Genomic DNA, 23,814 nt, shown 5'->3' with positions numbered 1-23,814 from the left:
TTTATCTCCCCCAAAGGGCTCTCATGGGATTCATATCTCGCCATGAAGCCGAAGATTTTTTACATAAAAGCCAAAATGGAACGTTTCTCATACGATTTTCTGACTCAGAGCTGGGTGGAGTAACTGTTGCTTGGATCACTGTGAATGAACAAACTGGAGACAGAGAGGTTGCAATGCTTCAACCATTTACGAGAAAGGATTTAATCATTCGTTCCTTGGCTGATAGAATATCTGATTGTGTTCAAATGCTATATTTATATCCAAATATCCCCAAAAACCAAGCATTTGGAAAGTACTACACCATTCAAAACGAAGCAGCACCTCGAATAAATTTAAGGAACAATGGATATGTACCCCATCATCTCGTCAATGTAATACATGGGTAAGCCAGCCTTTCTCAGGATTTACAAAAAAATATATATTCCTTTATAGATATGCTTACCTATAATTGTCCTAGTTGCCTTATTAAAAATAATTTACTGTGAATGCTGTATTATATGAAAGGTTGTGTGACAAAATAGACGTATTTGTTGCGACAATTTTTTTATAATGAAGTCTTTTGAAGCAATGACAAAACGATTGTATAAAAGTTAAATCAAATAATTAATTAATTATGAGTGCATGTTACTGTTGTGGTTTTGTAGGTTGGAATAGCAATAAAAAAGCTGTTTTTGGGGGAGTCTCATCATATTTGAATGACAATATGGTGATATTTTGAAATAAATTTAGTTAAAAAACCTTCATAGAATGAGAAATATGATAAATGACGATTAAATTTTGGTTGGTTAGGACTAATCACGTTTTAACCTTGTTATTTATAGTCAATGTTAGGCCTTTTTATTGTTGCTGTTGTTATTGTTGTTAATTGCATAATCAACAGTTTTGATTATACTTTAATTACCCCTGTTATTTCCTACCTTAATTACGTTGAGATTTATTTATTCTTATGTATTTTTGTGCATTATCGTAATTTTTTCTGATCTTTTATAGTATTTTTTATGATTATAATTAATTGATATTCATTATAAACCTATAACCTATTTCTTAATTTACCTACATTTATTTGTTTATTTTGATTATATTAATTATTATTATTATTAGTGAATATTGTTTTATTTGGTTGATTGTCGCATGTCTAACTGAATGTTTTTTCTCTCTCTATCTCCTTCCATCCCAAAATATCATATTTCTTTTGTTCATGTTGTTGTTGTCCCGTTTCTTGTGTCCTTCCTATTGTTGTTGACTGTTGTCGTTGTGTAACCAAAAACCAAATCTACCACCCTACTGCAACATGTTACTTGCAACATCTTCAATGATTGAATGAATGGACAATCCTACTATTAGATTTCAAAAAACCTTTCAGAATCTCCTCCAGCAATCGGACTATGGATAGTAGTATGCCCAACTCTCCAACACCATTGAACCCATCATCTTCGTCATCTTCTTATAATGGTGAGCCCCAAACTCCTTCTCCGAAATTTCATTATTCAAACTCCAACAATGGATCATCATCGCATGAATCTAATTCGTAAGTATTACTATTAGTCATATGTACGTACAAAAAAATAAATATTATATGGTACATATAGTGTTAAATCGGTCTAACAAAAAAGTCCAATCAGTCCGGTTCTAATACTATCTGGAGGAGAAGAAGTTGCAATCACTCAATCCTTAGTGGTGAAAAACATCCTTTTTGACGATAAATTCCACTTAATAAAATCATATGAACTTTGTACAATTATAAGGCTATAATATTTGTCGTTGTTGTAACTTTCTGTCAACCTCACGTGGTATTTTAACCAACTCTTCCATTTTAGGTATAATATTTGAAATCCTAAAACTTTGTTTTTGAGCTAGAAATGATGGATTGACTTAATGTATACAACTAAAAATCAAAATAAATATATTTTAAACGGTGTTTGAAGTAAAATTTAAAAAAAATATAAACTACTGAATGTAATCTTCAAAAATTAAGTGTCAGCTTCAAATCGGGGTTGTACAAGATTATATTGTAAGCTTCATTCAAATAATATGAAGTATCAAGAATTATATCCTCCATTGATCATTGAATAATAATGTAATTAATTCATAACGATGATTATTTGTATTTTAGGGATAGAGAACTTCATACAGACTGTATCGATTACTCATATCCACAATTCAAGAGTGTAGAAGGATCAAAATGATGTAGTTTTAAGAAATTACAAATTAATTGAGCTGGGAGTTAGTTAAGTAGCATGTATTTACGTACGGAGTTGAATGAATTTAGAATAAGTTTTACTCAAATAATGTGAAATATTTTGCCATTAATGTTGCATTAATAATATAATTAATTCAGTGGGATGAACAAGATTCTTATATTTGTTGCCAAAATAGAAACAATTGGAAACATCAGTCAGACTCAGAAATCTAATTTCCATCAAGTCGGTTTGGAACACAAAGAATATGTATATGGATTTATGATTTGAAGTCACAAATTTTAAAATAGATGCAGATTAAGAGCCAGAATTTCTAAATATTACCAACTTCCAGAAACTATTCGAATCATTCTCTCGAATTTAAATTCAAATTATCAGTCTTTATAATAATTACTAAACATAAACAATTTCATTAAAATTACACACATCCAAGAAACAATTATTCTTAATTTATAGATTGGAATAATATGTCGAGATTTTGGCTCTAAGTTTAACCAATTGAATTATGCTACTCCAAATCCACTTGACTCATTGTGTAGATACATTCTACTCTATCGTCTTTATGAATTAATCACATTATTATTCAAAGATCAATTGAAAAATAAAATTTTAAATTTCGTATTAATCTTTTGAATGAAACTTACAACATAACGATCTTGTGCAAAACCAAACTGAAGTTGTTAATTTATATTATTGAATATTTACGATAGAAAACCATTTAATAAAAATCTACTTTGATTTTGATCTGAATACATTCAGTCAAGCCTTCATATTTTGTTTAAGAATAAATTTTTGAGATTTCAAATATTATCCCAAAATGGAAGATCTACTTAAAAATACCACGTGACGTCGATTAAAATTTTCAACTACTATTATAATTGTGCAAAGTTTAAATGAGTTTACCAAGTCAAATTTATCGTCAAAATTGATGTTTTTTACCACAACAGGTTGCATGATTGGAGTTTGTATTCCTCCAGATACTATTAGAACTCATCCGTCCGGTTCAAATAAAATTTATCAGTCCTTGGACCCTTCTTAATCGTTTTTTGTAGAAACAACAACAGCTGAAATTACGTAGTATCTTTCAAAGAGACATGTAAGAGATGTGTGGCCAGTACGTACTAGCTATCACTCATTATTTTCTTATTTCTTATATTCTTCTACCCTAGCTATGAGTGAAGAAAATAAAAAAATAGTAGGCCTGGAAGACAGATGTTAAATGTATCAGTCCTAAAGACCGTTGAATGGTATAAAAGATCTGGCTGATAAAAAAAAATACTGAAAGCGGCCGGGAAAAGTGATGAAGGCGTTCAGTCCTAGACCTGATCCAACACAAAATTATGTGTGAAATATATTTTACATGATGGGAGAGCAAGGGCGTCCGCAGGGGGTGGGCTGGAGGGCTCTAGCCCTCCCCCAAAAAAAAATCGATATTTTTTAGTTTAAAAACCAAGACCCTTCCCCCTCCAATAATATATATCTATATTATCCTGCGGACGCCCCTGGAGAGAGATACTTCCTCTCTTTAATGATTAAATACAATCCATGTAATGTGCAAGATATATTTGTGAATGTTGTTACTGCTCAAAACCTAAGTATACCTATATTTTTATGCATATTTCATCGACAATATTACATTTTTCTACATATTTTGTATTGCTAGATCCTTCAACAATTCATCATTTTTCCTTTGGATTTATGCATTTTGACTGATTGATTTTTAATATACATACATATAGCACGGAGTTACCTTTATAGTATCTTGAACCTTGATTGGTTGATCTCTCAAATTATTTTTGTAAAGCTTACCTTAAAATTAAAAAAAAAAAAAAAAATATTCAGAATAATAAATATATTGATAACTTGATAGAATAATAGTACACACTTTGGGGAGTATTGTCCCATAGGATTTTTTTTTGTCAGGATGAATAAATTTACGCTAAAATAGGGAAAAAATATAATTTTTGTAATTTATAAATTTAATATTTGAAATTTTTTCCAAAAAAAATAATACTTAAAATTTAGTTTCGGAAATTTTTTCTTCAAAAAAAATAATTTTCTTAATTGTTTCCAAAAACACAGCCCCCCAAAATAAAACGCATCTCCTTAAGTGCTAAAATGAGATCAACGTTTAGAAGAAAAATGGACATGGTTTGCAGAAAGATCGACGGATGAATAAAGAAAACTCCTAGTTTACTATTTGTTCGAAGGACCATGTCGCACATATCGAAGTAATAAATTGAAGGAATTTCAAAGTTGTATAAGCTTTAAAATGTTTGCCTACATAAATCCAGAATTATTTAGACGCGTATATACACAAAAGTCGGATTTATGGCGATCTAGGATTATACTGTTTTGAGTAAATTTTTATGTTGAAGGGATACACGTCGTAATAAGTGTTCATGAGATGAAGACATTATATGTTTTAATCCTAATTATATATTAGTTATTATGATTAGTAACAATGTATTCGATCAGTTCCCTTATACTTTTCATTGTTTTTCTCTTGCAGGATGGATGATGAGGATATGAGGAGTCTACATGTTGGATAAAGAAAAGCCTAAGTGGTCTAAGAAGAGGTCCAAAGAATTAAAATAATTTATAAAACTATCATTATTAACTTGTATGTTTTCGAATCAATTTATGGCATGTTTTATAATCATATCCATATGTCTTATGTATTTATAATAATAATATTGTTGATGGTTTTTTGGATATTGGAAGGTAGAAGGAGTTGTATTTATTTGTTTTATTATTGACTATCACATTTTGCATGCTTTATTTAAAGTGATGTTCTTTTTTATGTTTTTTAAATCTTTTTTGGATTACGTATGCCTGTTGGTTTGTGCATATTAATTAATAATAATTATAACCACAAATCAATGTGACGATCTCATCGTAATTAACTGGAGGATAAAAATACATATCTATTCACAATTTTTTATTTATAGTTAGTTAGTTGTACCACACGGCAATTCGTGTATATCAAATTGCAAAAAAAAAAATAATAATGTTAACTGTTTGTGATTAAATCTTTTTTTTACACGTTTAAAATTGATTTCAGTTTTTTTTTAAAGAGTAATATTTGTGTATTTTTGGAACTCTATTTTCTATAGGTCAAATTATACTAATAATAGTACATAATCGTCAAATAATCCTTCCAAAATGTGTAATCAAAGCTCAATAGAAAATAAATGTCAAAAAAGCCCCAATCTCTCTTCTACTACACAACTTATTTTTTATCTTCTTCTAATTCCCTATTTCTAAAAGGATTTATATAAAAATTAGCATTATATTTGTTGTTACCCATCACCTCAAGTTCTTGGCTATTTCTTTTAATAACTGATTTAAAAAAATATTACCTTACTTATTTTTTCGTGATATTCAAACATTTTTGTAGATCTAATTAATTACTTAATTTAAAATCATTTGAAGAGAAAAAGTAAAAAAGGATTAAAGGAAATTTAAAGGAATGTCATAATTACATAATTAATGGTAGTTATTTCTCTTTATTGTTATATAATTGTAAAACAAAACTGTAATATTTGTTGTTAAATTTATTACTACTATAAATAATTATTTACCAATATAAATGTATATATTTTTTCTTATTTGTGAAAATATATTTATTTATGAATGAATAAATAGAAATTCAATTGCTGTAAATATTTTCATTGTTCCCTCATTTGTGACCTTCGTTCATGGGACAGGGTATGTAATAGGAGTTCAACTTTTAGTTTGAGTAAATTGTTCTCTTCCTCAAGGGCACGTATTCTATCTTCACGCTTTTTCAGAATCTTTTCGTCAAAAGAGTCGAATTCATTGGCTATATTGAAGAAAAACGAAATATAACGTATGAATATACATAATTAATTTTACATACTTACTCCTGGATCCCAAATCCGTTCCGTTCTTCAAATCAATTACACTTTGTTGGAAGGGATGTTGGCTTAAATTGATGAGAGAAGTAGATTTTTTACGATTTACACTTTTAAATCGTTTCTTAATGTTGTGGAGATGAAATGGCATGATGTTATAGAGATCCTTTGAAACTGTGGACGAGGCTTTAAGGATTTAGTTATTTATGTGCAATATACTTACCTGCTTTCTTCTCTAAGGATCTGTTGCCTGTGGGTACCTACATCAATCAAGGCTTACTACCTTTACATAAGTGCAAATTGTTGACATACATTTATATTGAGTTGTAAATTTTAAGCATTTTCTAAACTGAGTTTATTTTTGTAGTTACAATCTGAGTCCTTGTGCTTTTCTATTTCTTTCTAAAGCTGTTATTATTATCCTTATATTAATTATGGAGAAAAAAAGATCTCAATATAAAGTGCAGGCGCTCATGAATAACAAACAGTTTAACCAAGGTTAATTATTTCTATTAACCTTGAGTATAACTGGATTTTGTAAATCAATGGCCGTCTGCAGGGGGTGGGCTAGAGGGGCTGTAGCCTCCTCCAAAATTAATGAATTTGTGCTCTTTACTAGAAATTTTTTTCTTTCTTCGGGCAAATTATGCAGAAGAACAAAAAATTTATAAATTTTTGTGAATAGCTATGGATTTTTTAACCTTTTTTTCTATAAATTTCATATATAAAATATAATTTTTGAAATTTCGTAAAAAAAATTTAATATTTGAATTTTTGAGAATATCGTTGGGCTTTTGAAATTCTTTCATTTTTGAGTAGAGAACGTGTAAGTATAAAGTGTAACACGACTTTCCATGCTTATAAATGACTGGGAGTGACACTGAGGTGTTATAATTGTAAGTTCTTATTGAACTCAAAGTAGAATTGAGGATGGAAAACGGAGTTTTTTCTACGCATGTCCTTGCTTGATACAGAGTGGAACGTGCCATGAAACCTAACAAAAGCTAAGCTGAATCTCATCTCAAACTTTCTTCAAATTGTCATTGTCACCTTGTTCATTGTAGTTGTCGTTTTTTATATCACGAAAATGCTTACCATTTACAACCGTAGCTGCAAGTTGAAGTATGTGTTGCACTCAGAGTAGAATTGAGATTCAACATCGGAGTAATTTTAGGCTATGTCCTTTGTTGATATGGAGTGGGATTTGTGTTGATTATATTTATTTATAGTAGTTAACTGAGCTACAATTTGTTTCTTCTTCAAAATGAAAAATCAGGATTAATTTTTGTATATCTGTTGAGAAAAATAACTTCAATTAAGATTTTGAAATCACTTAAGCTCTCAGTAAATACTGAAATTTGTTTTAAGAATTGTTATTTTCAAAATGGCTAGAGTAGTCACAATAACATTTCAAAAAAAGCTTTTCATCAATACACATTAGAAACTCAATAAACAGATGCTCCTAAAAATATTACACCCTTGCTTACACACTAAGATAATACTTTTTTTTTTGTTAATAGGACTACTTTTTTTTTACCTATGACTTACTTTTTCCATTAAAAATATTATAAAGTTTTGCTTTAAGTATAAGAAGTAGTGATGGGACAATTAATTGGAATCTAGATAATAATGTTGAATTTGCAATTCTAATTCTTATTTATTACTTATTTCTAAGTTTTGAAGCCCCCCCCCCAAATTTAGAAATGTTTGCTTTTTACTAGAAAATTTAATAGTTGAAATTAAAAAAAAAATAATATTTGAAAATTAATTTTATTTTTAAAAAAAAAATTTATGTCAATAATTGTAAATTTTTGAAATCATTTGAATTATTTTTTCAAAAATTTTATATTAAATAATTAATTTTTGAAATTTGTACCGAAAAAAGTTATTTTTTTAAGACCAACTCAGGATTTTTGAATTTTTTTCAAAAATGTAATTATAAAATTTTTTGTTTGTTAAATAGGTTTGGGTTTTGGAAATTTTTTTAAAAAAATCATTTTTGAGAATGATTTTTTTTTTTGTGAATAATAGTAGATTTTTGTAAAATTGTTTATATACAAATATAATACAATATATTTGAAATTTTTTCTAAAATTTTTATTTACCAACTTTTTTTCAAAAACAATTCCAAAAGCCAAGAATTCCCTAGAATATAATCCTTGAGGGCGCCCCTGACAGCAAAATTATATTTTTAAATATTATAGAATTGGAATCGGCATCTATAATTTTTATATTAGAACGGCATTGGAATCAGTGTCGGGATTTTCTTGGAATCGTTCCATCACTAATAAAAAGAGATTAATCATCATAACTTATGTCATTTTTTCCTCAAAAAATAATTTTTGGAGTAGGATAGGTTTTTGTGGCCAATTTTTCATCACGCCCTAATACTCCCCAGACATGAGGGAATAAGAAAAATTGGGCTAAAATGGAATCTGCTCATGTTCCCAAACTAACACGCCGCCAATAAAATAGGACACGCTTCCTAGTTTTCACATAATTATCACTATTGTATCTTGTAACCTTTCTTCCAAATAGAAAAAGAAAAAAGACTCAAATCAGTAAGTGGACTAATCAAATTTATATTCAAAAGTAAATTTTGTATCTTGTATGTAACTAACGTTGAAAGTAAGTTATTTTTGAGTGTAGCTATTCTATCTAAGCCAGGGGTTCCCAAAGTGGGGGTCGCGAGACACAGATGCGGGGTCGCGAAATGCATTCCAAAAAACAAATACAATTTTTTTTATTAAAAAAAAAAAAAAGAATTATAATTTTTTTTTTTGTATAACATATACATATGAGTTGATATTAGAGTTAAACCATGCAATTGTAGCCGAGCGTTTAGTTGTTGTATTGAATAAGGCCTCAGCCTAAAGAAGACACAGGAGACATAGCAGCCGTTTAGTACAGCACATCCTTCCGGTAAAACCCCTCTTCAAAATAAGAGTCACTAAATAAAATAGCTTACACATTTCCCATCAGTTTTTTTCTTTTTTCTCCCCTTTTTTTCCTCCACAAAAAGAACATTTCCTTTTTTTATCTTATGACACAGGTTAGCGACAGTTACATTTACAGCAGCACCAGTCACACGGTAGCTGGCCAAAACTCTTTTGGAAAGCAGCTGAAAATTATTGACAGTCACAATGAAACGTTGGTTAATACCAACCAAATCGAGGAGGCCACAGGAACAGGACAGGCTAGCGGAGAAGGAGAGGCTACCTGAGCTTGAGAAGCTAGCGGAGAAGGAGAGGCCAGCGGAGCTTGAGATGCCAGCGGAGGTAGAGATGCAAGCGGAGCAAGAGAGGTCAGCGGAGGTAGAGAGCAGACAAGCATCCCCGTCCTCAAGTGCGTCGATCTTCGGCAGAGGTGGAGACCTCCGTGGCAATATACATCACCAGTCTGAGCAGCACACCAAGGATCGAAAATATCGAGAGGAATTTATCCAGTATGGATTTACATGTGTCATTATCAACGAACGACAACATCCCCAATGTGTGATATGCACTGAGGTACTTGCACATGAGAGCCTCAAGCTGTTGAAATTTTTTTAGCTATTTTTACCTGTGACAACAAAGGAAAATACCAAACTCGTCTGAACAGGAGAAAAAAATACACCTGCAAGTATAGGCCTATTTTGAAATAAATTGCTACCCATATATGTGTGTATACGTATGAAATGTATAAAATAAGAAGCACTCTATTTTGAAATAAATAATATTATATAGCTGCAGCCTAATAGCTTAAAAAGATATATTTTAGTTGACGAAATATTAAAACTAAACGTGAGAGCAGGTCGGACTGGAGGCGGACACAGAAACTCGGTACAAACCACCAGTAGCTTCTGCTCTGTTCAAGAAGCTGCGGCGCTGATCTCTGAGCAGCTGTGACCAGAGAGACTCAGTGTTTTCACTGTTTCAACTGTTAAGAAGCAGTCAGTCACTGATCGGCTGCTTCACGTGAACGAGCTCTGATCTCACTGTGTGCGTCTCTCTGGTCGAGTGAGTGGGGCCCCGTGGCCTGTGTGTGCGCGCGCTGTCTGGGAGAACAGACACGCACAAGCACGCACGCACGCATAGTGCATGTGCGCGTGGCTGTGCGCAACATTATAATCCACCTCCAGTGTTGTTGGGGGTCGCCAGTCTCTGGCACCGTTATTTTGGGGGTCGCAGGCTGAAAAGTTTGGGAACCCCTGATCTAAGCAATAGCAATAAAATAGAGCGTGCACGTCATATTTAAAAAGAGATTAATTGTTCAGAATGGTTAAAAAAGGTTTTTATGTAAATATAATATAATATTTCGCGATTAAAAGATGAAAAAATATGGTTGTATGACCTCATTTTTGTTCAATATTTTATTGGTAGTCGTGGTGTTCACTACTTCTTCTTATTTTTTAAATAAATACATTTATTTGCAATCAGCATAACAATTTAAAAAAAAAATCATAATGATAAAAAAAAAAGCAATAAAGTGTTTATTAGATGGAAAGCCATTGTTTACTTTTTTTATCCTAAATATAACTCCCTAACTTGTCTGTTTTATTATTAAGTCTCAGTTGAATCCAATTATCAATGATCACCTGTCAAAATTAGCAAGCTGGGGCCCTTTAGTAGCTCCACGAAGATTATTAATAGGAAGAATAAGTAAATTAAGTAAAAAGTATCAAAAATGTTCGAGACTAAGGGAACTTTGAACGTTACCATGCCTTTAGGATATTCGTTGACATCATAAATAAAGGACATAACCCCATTTGAGGAGTAATTAAATCAATGTAAATGCTCAAAAATAGGGCAATGGAGTCGAGTTCCCAATTCAAGAAGAACGACCTCAATATTCCTTCCATCCACACTCTCCTTTATTTTCTCGACTTAAGTGCTTATGAAACGAACGGTTTTTAAACATGCCAATGAAGAGTTCACGACACACTTGGAGGATATGAAATTCCTTATTTCTGAAGTAAGGATTCTTGCCTATCATTGATGTAAATTGTTTTAAAATGTATAATAAAAGATATATGAATTTATGTATATTTATAATATTTCCCCTGCACTAAATTAGAAAGTTCTCCCTTTATAACAGTAATTCGTTTTCTCCCACAAAAAAAACCAAGAAAAAGCAGCTGAAATTAATAGTGTTCTTAATTCAGGAATACCACATATCTCGCTCCCGCCTTCTCTTCATGCTCTTACAACATTCCCATTTTTAAAAATATATAAAAATGAATGTTATTTTGTGGGAAAACCACTTATTAAAAAAATGAATTTTACTGTAGATTAGGTTTAGCAACTCGGCACATCAAAATATTTGTGTTTTTTTTTTGCACCAAACGTTATTATTATTCTTTCAAAGTTGTGGAAAAAACATCTAAGTATTGAGTTACTAATTGTAAAAAACGAAAAGTATCAATAAGGATCTGTTGGAGGGTTATCGTTTATATTATTTACCCTCAGTTAATTTAATAGGATATTAAATACCCCAAGGTCTATTGTACAAAAGGCCTTCTTTTCCCGTTGAGCCTAATTTTTTTCCCCTATACTTTTAAGTATGCTCTTGAAAGATTAGATCAGATGATATGCAATTATTTATTTATCTTCTTAATGTATTGTTTAGGATTTACTTGTATATTTAACCACTTTTAATCGAGGTTTAATGAATTTATTTAACTGTTTTGCTTCAAAAGTCCTTACTTTTTCAATTTTTTTCTTTTCAATAAGAGAACTGAGGTATACAATGGTTGCTACAAAATTATAATCTTGTGGCTATTATTTCATATGAAGGACACAACCTCAGCAAAAACAAACATGTATGTACTTATTTGACATCCAGAAATCATCATTTAATAATCCATATTTTATAGAACTTTTTTTTGAAATAAAATTTTAGTGGTTTAAAAAGGAAAAAAATATATATACTTTTCTTACCCCAGCTCATGTTATTAACCTTCGTTTGTGAACTGGGATTTTATGGACTCCAATTTTTGATAAAATTACTTTAAATCTATTTAAAATAGATTTCAATATTGAAGCAGCATTAATATGATCCTGAAATTTTTTTAAGAATAAATACAACTTTTTCCACATGAAAAAGTTCTTGCAGCTATTTGTAAGATAAGCTGTTATCCCATATATGACTCTCAATCTCATCAAAATTAATGAGTACATTTTTAGTAACAAAAGTTCGTTAGAATTAATTTAAATTCCATAGAAGCTTTTATCAAAATGTAATTATAATGTTTCAAATATAATAATCGCAAATTATATCCTGTAAATCCGCAAATCTAATGTTGTTTTGATTAATTAGAGTAATTTTGAGTCAATGTCAACTGTGTCTAAAAAATAAAATTCTTTTAATATTTCAGTTAACTTTGATCCCAATTAAATGAACTACGTCTAAAAAAAGATGTTCTCATACGGAAGGTTTAGATTATTTTACAATAAGGACTTTTTCTTTTATGTTTTATAATCATGCAAGTATTTTTAGCACTTCAATTAATATTTATGACGGCAAAATGAATAGAATAGTTAAATAAATGATTCAAAATTTAAAAGGGGAATTACTAAAATCGTTCAATGGTTTATCAAAATAGATAAACCTGTTTCACTTTTGGGCTTAGTTAAATACCCAGTTCAATAAAGTAAGGTTAAAGTAATGTTTGCCCCTTATCCGACGACGCCTAACAACTCTGGGCATTGCCGGATAGTCTGCTAGTCACTGATAAAGTCGAAAATAATTATGCAATGTAAATTTTTATCTAAGTGAAAAACGCCGTTTTTCGTCCAATATTTAATCATCGATAAACATCTTCATCTACAATAAAATAAATCTTTATCCCTTATAAGTAATTGTGTAAGTAAATATTTGCTCTATATGTAAATATTGTGTTTGTACAAATATATATGCTGTTCCCATTAAGCATTAATGTGGAAATGGGTGTCTATGTATGTATACATGCGTACCTATTTATAGGCATACATGTATATATACAGGGTGGGAAATCAAAAATTAGAATCCTCTCACAAGAAGATCTTCACTTTGGACGCTGTTCTGAACAGCAGAAATGATCGCTTCTTGGCTGAATCAATAGCTGAGGTCGAGAAACCTTCAAGACCAAACATCCACTGAGGTCTTGTTCTTCGGGGTCGTGGAGTCCAACGGTAGCAAGATGCCTCTCTTCTACTTCAAGGCCAACAAAAAAGTCTATACGGACGCCTACTACCAAATCCTCAGGTACCATGTCTTACCATGGCTGAAGAATACGTTCCCAAAGGACAACTATGTTTTTAGCCAATACTGTGCCCAGCACTCACGTCCAAGAAGGTGCAGCATTTCTGCAAGAAGAAAATGGCTGTATTCTGGACAGTAGACTTTGGACTTCGTCCTCACCTGACGTGAACACCCCGAACTTTGCAGTTTGGTGCGTCTTGGAGGACAAGACAAACAAGACTTTTCACAGGAATGTCGATACCCTGAAGTCCGTGATCACGGAGGAATGGGACAACTTGTCTTTGGACTTCATCAAGGCCGAAGACAAGTTGTCCCAAGAGGTGAACCCATTGAATGAAAAGCGTAGAAAAGGGTTGAATTACAAACTTTTGCATCTAAAGTTTGCTATAAAATGGCACAAAATAACAATATGTAGGAGTGAAAACGGCATTTAAAATTTTCTATTTTAAGAGTCCTCACCCGGTATGCCTATAAATAATGAAAATACATAATTGTTAGCACTTAAATAAACTCAGACGATAAAAAATTACAGTGATGAAAAAAAAAAAAAAGTAGTTACCAAAACATTCGAATTACAATAGCTAAGTACGTTAAAAACATAGAGGGCGCTTCAATTATTTTATTTCATAAAATATTTATTGTAATGAAAATCCATAACTTACTCCACACCCTTGTCAATGCAATGCTCAATCAATATTGATATTGAATGGGTTAAAGAAAATGGTCTTACCTTTAACCCATCAAAATCAAGCGCTATAGTTTTTTTGAAAGCTTATAAACTTAGATAAAAAACTTTCCTCAATTAGAAATGGATGGCAAAGGGATGGAATATGCCACATATATCATGTACCTAGCTGTGACTTTTGATCAAGGACTCACCTGGACAGAGCATTTGAAAAAAAAAAAAAACCTCCGAATATTCTTGAATATGGAATATGGCCAAGACAATCATAGGAAAAAAATGCTGACTGACTTCAGACAAGGTTATCTAGTTGTATGAAGCTATGATCAGACCTATCATCCCATAGGATGAGTGTTTAGTATGGGGACATTTTAAACATCCTTCAAAGGAAAGCACTCTTGCCAATGACTCAAACATTTCGATCGACACCAACTGCAGGAATGGAGGCATTTTTGGGTATTGCTCCTCTGGACATATACATTAAGGAACAGGCAACGAAATCAAGATGTAGAAGGAAACATTTCTTACATGATATCCGGGATGGAATTGGTAATCTTCCAAAACGTCGTAGGCATCGGTTCCATACTGATAAAATACTTACACAAATCGGAATGGATCAACAAAGTGACTACATAAAAATTAATCGCATTTGGATAGATAATAGTCAGATTAAGAATCCTGACGTGATCATCTATACGGGCGGATCTAAAGGCAAAGACGGAAACACTGGGGTAGGAAGGGCTATCACCGAAGGTGATGCATCAATTTGCCATTCAATGGTGTCATTGAATAAAGAGGCTTCTGTGTTTTTTAAGCAGATATTTTTGCCATAACACAAGCTGTAGAAGCTCTTCTCAAGTACTAAAAAATACTGAACAATGTAATAATCAGATTGGACTCCCAATCAGCAATTGTTGCAATCTTTAATCCACTTACTACCAGTAAAGAAGTTTTAAAATGTAAAGAAACCATCATCAAAGGAATAAATGAGAAAAATATACATCTAGAATGGTGCAAAGGACATTCTGACATTACAGGAAATGAATTTGCAGACCATGTTGCAAAGAGGGATACTGAGAGACAAAACCAAGTTACTATTAGTTACAAGTTTGCATAACTTGTTAGAATGACTGTATGAATTTAGAGATGTCAATAGGTTAATATACTAGTATTATTTTTGGACAGGTTGTTTTATTAAGTCTAATAATATTTTATTCCCATTTTAAAATTTGTATAAGATTTATTTAGCTTTCAAAACATTAACAATGAATTGACGAAATTAATCTGACCATAATTCAATTCAGGAATCAACATTAATTGCTCCCTGCAACACTACGATTGCGTCTCTCCTTGGTGTGAATATATTCTTATCGTTATTTCATTTAGTGTATTGTGATGACACAGGGGGTCCAAGGGATTATAAAACTATACCTCTATTTATTTTTTGAAAAAAAATTCAATAGTTATATTTTTGCTCAGCTGCAAATTTTGGTGGAATGACCTTTTCTTACCCATATTTCTCATAATTTCTATTACAAACAAAAACTCCTTCATTTGAGAAGCGGGGCAAGTTCGAGTTTGGACACAGAGGAACAACTTTTTAGACATTGTCACGAATTAGCGAGACTGCAAGTGGCGACAGGGACGTTCTCCAGAACGAAGTCATCATCAGCCTCAACATGCATCCCAATAATGTTATTCACGAGGGATCCCTTTAGCTGTCTATTTGAAAACTTTCCAAAAGAAATATGAATGACATCGACCAAAAGATTTTTGACTTGATGCAAGACTCTGCAACAAAGGCTGTTTTTGTAGAGAAAAATCCTGAAGGCATTCTTGTCTACTATGCATAGTTCGTATCCTCGCTGTGCTGTGACGGGACTCACACTACAGGTTACATTTGACTCTGCGAACCTGAGCGAGTCAGCGTTTTCAAGTATGTTTTAAGATCCAAATCAAGTTGCATAACCCCCTAATTCGTCAAGGCAAAACGAATGTATCCTAATCTGTAGTCATTAAGTGTTGGATTTTTTGGTATATTTTGATAGGGCGAATAAATTAAGAAAAAAACATAACAAATCTTTACATATATATTTTATTTCCATATGTCAACTGTAAGTAAAAAATATCAGTTATGCAAACAAAAAGTAGAGGCCCTCAAATGGCACAAAAAAGCCAATCGTATGTTTCTGTACTAACCGTTGCATGGGTTATAATCGAATTTCTCAAAGACCGATGCTGTCGTGGGACAGGGAGAGTTTACTCACTAAAAAGTAGGGAATTGAAGAAAAAAGGTTAAGAACCCCTGTTTTAATATAATACTAGAAACTTGTATGCAAAGGTTCAAGCACCACCGCTACAAATGGGATAGAAGAACTGAGAAATTACTACAATGACAAAACTTACGTTCAAAACGGAATTTTTATACCATTTTACATATTTTATGGAGAAAAAGTATCTATTAAATATAAATAGTCATCTACGTACATACCTATATAAGAAATGAGGTCAGTGAAAATCATAAATCTCATTTTTTATGAGATTATATAATTTAAGTATCATACAAGTAATTCGTAGGCTGTATATAGTCTTGATTTATAAAGTACATTATCATGCTCTAATGTAATTGAGTACCTGATATGTAAAGAGGAGATATGTGTAAAGGAAAAACAAAGTATTTATATAAGAAAAACTGTCAATGCGTGGGCACATTCTTCTTTTTTTTAAAGGAAGACTTTTCGATTATCTTTGTTGAAAATTGATTTAAAAATGCATGATACAATACATTTTGTATTAATTTAAACATAGTTAACATATGTTTTCCTGCAATAATAATATTGTAAATGTAGAACATTTCCCTCTTTAAAGCAGTAATTCATTTTCACCCTCCAAAATCATAACAGAGGCAGTTGGTATTAACAAATGTTTTAACAAAGGTGTTCAGGTGTTCTCGCTCCCGCCTTCTCCCTGCACTTTTACTAAACAAAAAAACACACATCTCTACTGATAAGCATAGGTGCCACAACAGGGGAAGCCATAAGCCCCCTCACTTTTTTGTTATTACTAGCAAAGGGTTAACCGGTTTTGCTCTGGACAAGGAGGGAGCAGGAAATCACATTGACAATGGTCAATGCCATTTTTCTTCTTTATGTTTAGACCCTTTTGTTGTGTGCTCCTCGCTAACACAAAAACAGCCTTTTTATTTTGTTGTAAGCTGTCGATTCCCTCTTCACCCTTGATACGTCATGGCTATATCATAATTTATTCTTTTTCATAAATACACAAAGTAATAAGTTATTTTATACATATGATCCGTTTCCAAAAGAATAGGAATACAATTTCTTGTTGATCCCTCGTTGTTTATATAATATATTGGTCACTTTATTATTTATATGAAGAAATTTTGGCTACTACTCATAACTACTATTTTAATAAAATATTACTTAGCAAAAATTATAATACAGTATCAAATATAATAACTATTTAGATTTTAATAAAAAATAATATGACGGTAATAGTCTGAGAGTTTATTAGATATTTACTTATTTGGCTAACTACAAGATTATTTTTTGTGGCCTTTTTTCTGTTTCTTCTTGGAGGAAAAGTTGCACAAAACTGTTTTGTATTAATTTTGCAAAACATGTAATAAATAGCATAGTTAATCATTGTAAAGAGAAACAGAAAGCCTAACAAGATTGTTTTCATACTAGCAAAAACCAAAAAGTTATGGAAAATTATTGTGGTCGAAAAAGAAGGCTCGATAACTGGTTTATTTTAGCAAATATTGCAAAATTTATGTAATAAAATGTTTCAGAAATTGAAATTCTCTATTTTACTTAAATAATCTTTTTTTTTTCTCGTCCAAATTACATCATTTTGAGGCATTTCTTATTAAAAATTGAAAATTGACGTTTGACGAAAATAAATTAATAAAAATATTCAGAAAATTATAGATATTTCAAAGAAATATCATTTTTATGTGTCAAATAATCTTCAGACAAATTTCGACAAATCCAATATTCCATTGGAAATCCATTTTTTTGCTCCTGAAAAAAAAACGACATTCAAAAAATATTTTAAGACATGCTTTTTTTAATATAAATTAGTAATCACATTTAGATTTTTTTATCAATATTTTTTATAATTGTTTGAATTATTTGGTGAAGGATTTGTATTTTTTTTATTTATTAAAATGTTCCCAATAAGGAACAATTTAGAGCAAACACTTTTTAGCCTATCAGAGAAGAGAAAAAATGTTAATTTTTCGTATAATATTCTGCTTCACTTTTCCCCATAAGTCCTTTATTTAGATATTAGACTTTTATTTATTTTTATTCTCTCATTACTATGAAAAGGTTTTCTGATTATTTTTTGATATTCTGTTTCCACCGTCCTATTGCCATAAAAAACTATATTCATCATTTTGTCATTTCATCATCATGAGCAAGATACAAGTAAAAAGGCAACTCATCTCAGATCACCTAGATGCTGGAGTTGATGTGATGAAGATTACAGACATTGTTAAGTGTTCTAAGAGCCTGGTTTTTAAGTTGGCCAAGATGGAAAAAAAAAAATTGAAAACTTTTTCTAGGTTTCAGGAAGTGGAGGGAATAGTTTAAAGAGGAGTACGAAGTTTTTTTTAAGTTTGGAGAAGTATATAGAGGAGGATGCCACTAAGTCGATGAATCACCTCGTCAATTACTTCTTTGTCCCTCCTATGGCCATCAAGAGGGCTATAAAGCACTACTCAAGATTAGTTCCTTTCAAAAGGACCCCATCTTCTGACACAAGGCACGAAAGCAAGGAGGCTCGACAGGTGCAATAAAATCCTAACAGGAAACAAGGAAAGTGGTTCAATTGTAAAAATTTTTTGGGTAAGAAGATTGTCACAGTTGATCAATTCCAAAACTGCCGGAACGACAGGCTTGCATAAGCAAAATTTGCATGGGACAACATTCAGGAGTTTGTCATCAACTCCTGAATGGCTTTTAGACGACGTTTTTGACAATTGACAATGAAGGCAAAAAATTAGCAAGCAACTTATTTATATGTTTGTTAACATTATTTTTTAGCCTATTATTGAAAATAGAAAATTATTGATGTTTTAAAGAATCCATCTCTAGAGTCCTCGTTTTGCAGCCCTACTCTATATATTGGTAGTTGCCCACGTATTAGATTTTAGAGACATCAGTGCTCGCTGGGAAAAGTCGATAACCTAACTCGTTAATGCAACTTGTTGCAAAAGTTGGAGATCAAAATTAAGACTTACTTTTTTATAGTTTGATATTAAGACAAAACCTTCAAAAATCTGTCTCAAGAGCCACATAACTCAGGAACATCATTTTGTGTACAGCTTCTTTTACAAGCTATTTCTTTCCGGAAACGAAATATTGGCTTGTAATTGCTCATGGATTCTTTTTTTGAGTTTGTAGCCCAAATAATATATAAAGGATACAACTCAGAATGGATTATTTTCAAACTATTTTTTATTTATTTTCTAATATATACTTTTATATATCAAATCATAAAACTATTTTTAACGAATAAATATTTGTTATAAATTAAAAAAAAAAAAATTAAACATACAATTTTATAAATAAAACTCAAATATTTGAAACGAAAACTTTGCCATACGTAATTATATATATTTTAATGATTATTGCATGTTAATAATTATCATAGTAAGAATGTAATAACAAGCATAGTGATTTATCCTCACCAATTGATCCAAAAAATCAACGAAAAAAAGTCAATTTAGCTACAATAATAAACTTAATAAGAGAGGTTTTTAATCATAATTTGTAACATTTTATAGAATTGCATATGTATATTTGTAAAAAAATATCTCAAGACAATGGATAAGAGAGAAAAAAAACCGTACAATTAAAAAGTAGCAATATTTGGCAATTATGTTGTATATATATATTTTTTTTTTTTTGGCAAAAACTGAAAGGACATAAGAAAATGAATCAATCAAAAAAGTGATCAACTTGCCGACTTATTATTAATGTCTACACAGCCAAACTATGCAACCCCTTAAGGGCTGAATCTGAATTGGTATACGAGTACAATATGTAAGGATTTACAAGAAGTTAACATGGAAAAAAAGACTTTATAAAAAAAATCATTTAAAAATCTACAAAAAAAAATTAAACATTATTTTATTATTTTCTTTCAATCTAGGTCTATAAATATATATATAAGCATAATTATAATCGATTTAATTTTACATATTTAACAACTCCCTCTTTTAAAGAAAGAACAATTTTTATAACAATATATATATTTTTTTCTAATATGTAAAATAGTTTTCAAACTTGTATGGCAAAATGTTTCCTCTGAGAATGAATGACGTCATCTCTTCCAATCCATATTAATATCTATATCTATTATAGCTCAACTTTAATAAAGATGGGTATTCACTTTTTTTTTAAAGTAACAAGCATCGTGTTTCAATTTTTATTTTGTTTCTTTCTTGTATGTGGCCGTTTTTCAAGAGTCGATGTGTGTGTAGTTATGTACTAGGTTTTTGAAATCTTAGTTTTGGGGGCATTTCGTGTCCTGCACGAAATATTTGGCTCAATTTATGTCCATGAAAGTGTTGTTGTTCTGAAAAGAAGTTCAAATAGAATCAAATATGTAGCGTAAATATTTACATAAAGGAAATTACTATATAAAAAGATTGGACATGAGAAATTCAGCACCAGATTAAAAAAATAATAAGCAAGACTAAATAGATCCCCACTTCCTTTTAATGAAAAGGTTGCATATATTAATAGATACAAGGATTAAAAAAAGTGAAAATGGTACTTATTCAAGTTCAATCATAAAATGTGTAATTTACTTATCAGTATATATATAACACAGTTTGTGTATATCCTTTAAAAAAAAAAATATAGGAATAAGAACGTTTTATCAATTTATTCAAAATCAAAAAAGTTATAGGCAAAAAAAGAAATTGGTGAAAATTGCAGTTTCGTTCAATTTCATTTTCAAAATAATGGATTTCTATTATAAATGTGGATGCGTTGATATAATTTTTTTTATTAAATCGGCTACAGTTGAAGTAGGTAGTGTTTAGTCAAGTACCATTTAACAAAAAGTCTATAAAGTCAATTATATTTTTCAATCCCAAAGTTGTTAAAAAGGTTTTTTAATAATATACATAATTTTTTTAACAATATTTTGATAGACTTAATTGATATATGTATGTGGATTTTGTAATTAATCAATACTAACTACGTAGAAACAAACCAAATTTATGGGAATATATGATATTAAATGCATATTTTATTCTATTTATTAATGAAAAACTATTGTTTTGAGATTTGAAAAGAATATAAATTATAATAGAGGCAAAAAAAGCAACAATTGCACGCCTTTGTCGAAATTTGATGCATTTCAATATTTAACCTTAATAATTTATAGTAAACAATTTTTCTAAAAAAATTGTAAACAAAAAATAAGCAAAGTGTGACCCAGTGCAAAATCCTCCTCAATATGCTTGAAAAGCAAGACTCTTGGTCTCTCTACTGTGCCCCTGGACTTTGGTATTTTTAGTCTCTGCAAGGTTAAGATTTGAGGAGTCTGATACACTAACTAGGGATCAACTGAAGGCCCCCATCATCACTGCTGTAGCAAATTTGTTGTTTTATTTTTTATTAATCAATAGGAGGTTTATAATATATAATAAGAGATAAAACTCTTTTGTTTAACTAATTATATTTGGATTACTTGTTTTTTTCCTTTTGTAAAATAGGGCTGTTGATTTTCAATTTTTTCAAGTTTCAATTAAGGCTAATGCAAAAAACATGTTATATGATATAAAAATGACCTATGCAAAATAGTATTTTTAGATCGCACATCTCTATCAAATTATGAAAAAGGGGAAAAATCTTTACTCAGTCACTATGGATACTCAGATGAATGTTTTAGATATTTTGCATTAAATAGTTTTTATATAATTTTTTTTAACCTATAAAAAGTTTTTTTTCTAAAATTGTCCTATGAACCAAAAGAAGAAAAGAAAGTCAGGTAATTTTGATGATCTGTGAATATCGTGCATCCTTTTTTTTACATTGCAGAAGGAACGATCAAAATTTTCTTATGTCATTTTCTTTTTTGCTCTATGAGGTAGCTTTAAAATAACCCAGAAGAGGAGGGGAGCTACATGTGAAGGTTCCAAAAGTTCAGATAGTTTTCTCTCAGGAACGCCTCAGTCTTAGGGGTGCGATGATACAGAGCTCCTTCTTGCAAAAAAGTTTTGCCCAAACTTTTCTATGCCCCCTAGTAGAACTTTCTTATAGGTAGAGAAGTTCCTGCATTGAGCCGTTCCTTCCTCTCCACAAAAAATGGAAAGGCAGACTCCTCATTGCCCAAGACCATAGTCCTGGCTGAATTTTTGTACTAAAGACATGTCATAACCAAGCTGAGACATTGTCTGGATGTTCGGTTGTGATGATGTAACGGGTGTTATGCTTATTTATAGCAGCATCAACTGTGATTATATTTCCATCAGAAAAAAGCAAAGCCTTGACCAAATTTTTATTGGCCTTATAAAAAATTTAGAATCATTTTCCTAACTTCTTTCCGAACGTTTAGAGATAAGATGTCATGTTGTCCTCCTCTGTGATTTTGCACCAATCTCATTCCAGATTGGAAATGATAAAATGTGTACCATAGATAAGATAAACTCTGTAATGTAGGCAGATAGGCGGTCAAAAACCTCCTTTCGTAGTGTAATATACTTTTTATTTCAAAAAATAAGTACAAAAAATAAAGTTATAATTAAATTAGATTTAAACAGCACTTCCCAGTATTAAAAGCAAACAATTTGTTCCAATATTTAATGATTTCAAAAATTTTTATATAATTTAAAATAATATAATTAAACTGATATATTAAAAAACTTTTTTTCTTGTTAAAAGTCGATAAATCCAATCTCTTAAAATTCAGTATGATTTTCCAATCCCTTCCTCCCTAAGAAACGAACCCTTACTTTAAATGAGCTTCATACTTTGAATTAAAAAAAAACGTAAACTATGAATAGTTCCTTTTATCAAAAATGAAAGTCATCGATCTCATTCATTTTAATAGATTTAGTTGATCATACATTTTGAGGTAATATTTACCTGCATACTCTAGCAGCAGCGCTTGAGTGTTATTGCATGAAATTAGCATAACATGAAAATATGTCTATTTAAAGTAGATATTAAATTTTATAGAAATGTTCAAAATATGTTATGTTCAAGTTGCAATTATTCAAGTCGTAATTTTGATAATTAAATTGTACAAATTACCATTTATATGTCTCATAGTGTCCAATTTAATTACAGCATCGGTCATTTGTAATAGTAATTACTAATTGATTCTATCATTTCATTTTAGTTTATTCTCATGACATATTTACAAGTCATGAAACTGTCGAAAACTAGTATTATAGGTATAATGTGCCACAAAGGGAATGCTTATGAATTAGTCATTGCTCCTTGTATCTTTACACACTTCTCTCAGAGATACTCCCATCCCTGTAATCCGTCCAAATATTAATCGGTTTTTTCCTCTACAAAATAATTGTTCACAAGACATTTTTTGGTTTTGACTCAGTTACTCCAAGTTGGATCGAATTAGACTTGTAAATTCTTATAAAAACCCAGTCTCAATATGTCAGCTATTCCTTGAATCTATTTAAAGGTGACACTTTTAAAAGAAAAATAACAATGTCAGCTGGATACTCGATTTTTTACATTGTAACTCAAAACTATTACATCAGCTCACTGAAAAGACTGTTACATAACAACTGTGGGTTTTTATTAAGAATTTTGATTGTTTTTTC

General features: G+C 30.7%; 2 protein-coding genes across 25 annotated transcripts in view; one reads left to right on the top strand and one right to left on the bottom strand.

Annotated features, from left to right (window-relative positions):
- The window catches only part of LOC121119572 (signal transducer and activator of transcription 5B), a 104,179-nt gene extending 98,315 nt beyond the window's left edge, over positions 1–5,864 (top strand). For 4 of the 20 annotated variants that reach the window (XM_040714270.2, XM_071889765.1, XM_040714271.2 and 1 more), the window contains 3 exons: positions 17–382; positions 1,364–1,528; positions 4,711–5,864. In XM_040714270.2, coding sequence (XP_040570204.1) covers positions 17–382; positions 1,364–1,528; positions 4,711–4,750 — 571 coding nt within the window. In that variant the 3' untranslated portion in view covers positions 4,751–5,864. Of the gene's footprint in view, positions 1–16; positions 383–432; positions 1,529–4,280; positions 4,444–4,710 lie in introns of those variants that run through there. The other 16 variants (XR_011781009.1, XR_011781008.1, XR_005864793.2 and 13 more) reach the window with 7 other exon arrangements.
- Positions 5,865–19,447: 13,583 nt separating this feature from the next.
- The window catches only part of LOC121119554 (neo-calmodulin), a 102,042-nt gene continuing 97,675 nt past the window's right edge, over positions 19,448–23,814 (bottom strand). For all 5 annotated transcript variants that reach the window (XM_040714252.2, XM_040714253.2, XM_071889764.1 and 2 more), the window contains one exon: positions 19,448–20,588. The gene's annotated coding sequence lies outside the window, so the exon portion shown is untranslated. The remainder of the gene's footprint in view (positions 20,589–23,814) is intronic.

Source organism: Lepeophtheirus salmonis, chromosome 6, assembly GCF_016086655.4.
Source record: "Lepeophtheirus salmonis chromosome 6, UVic_Lsal_1.4, whole genome shotgun sequence".
Classification (NCBI taxonomy): Eukaryota; Metazoa; Arthropoda; class Copepoda; order Siphonostomatoida; family Caligidae; genus Lepeophtheirus; species Lepeophtheirus salmonis.
The sequence above is the reverse complement of the archived record's forward strand: the minus strand, read 5'-3'. Positions and strand labels throughout refer to the sequence as shown.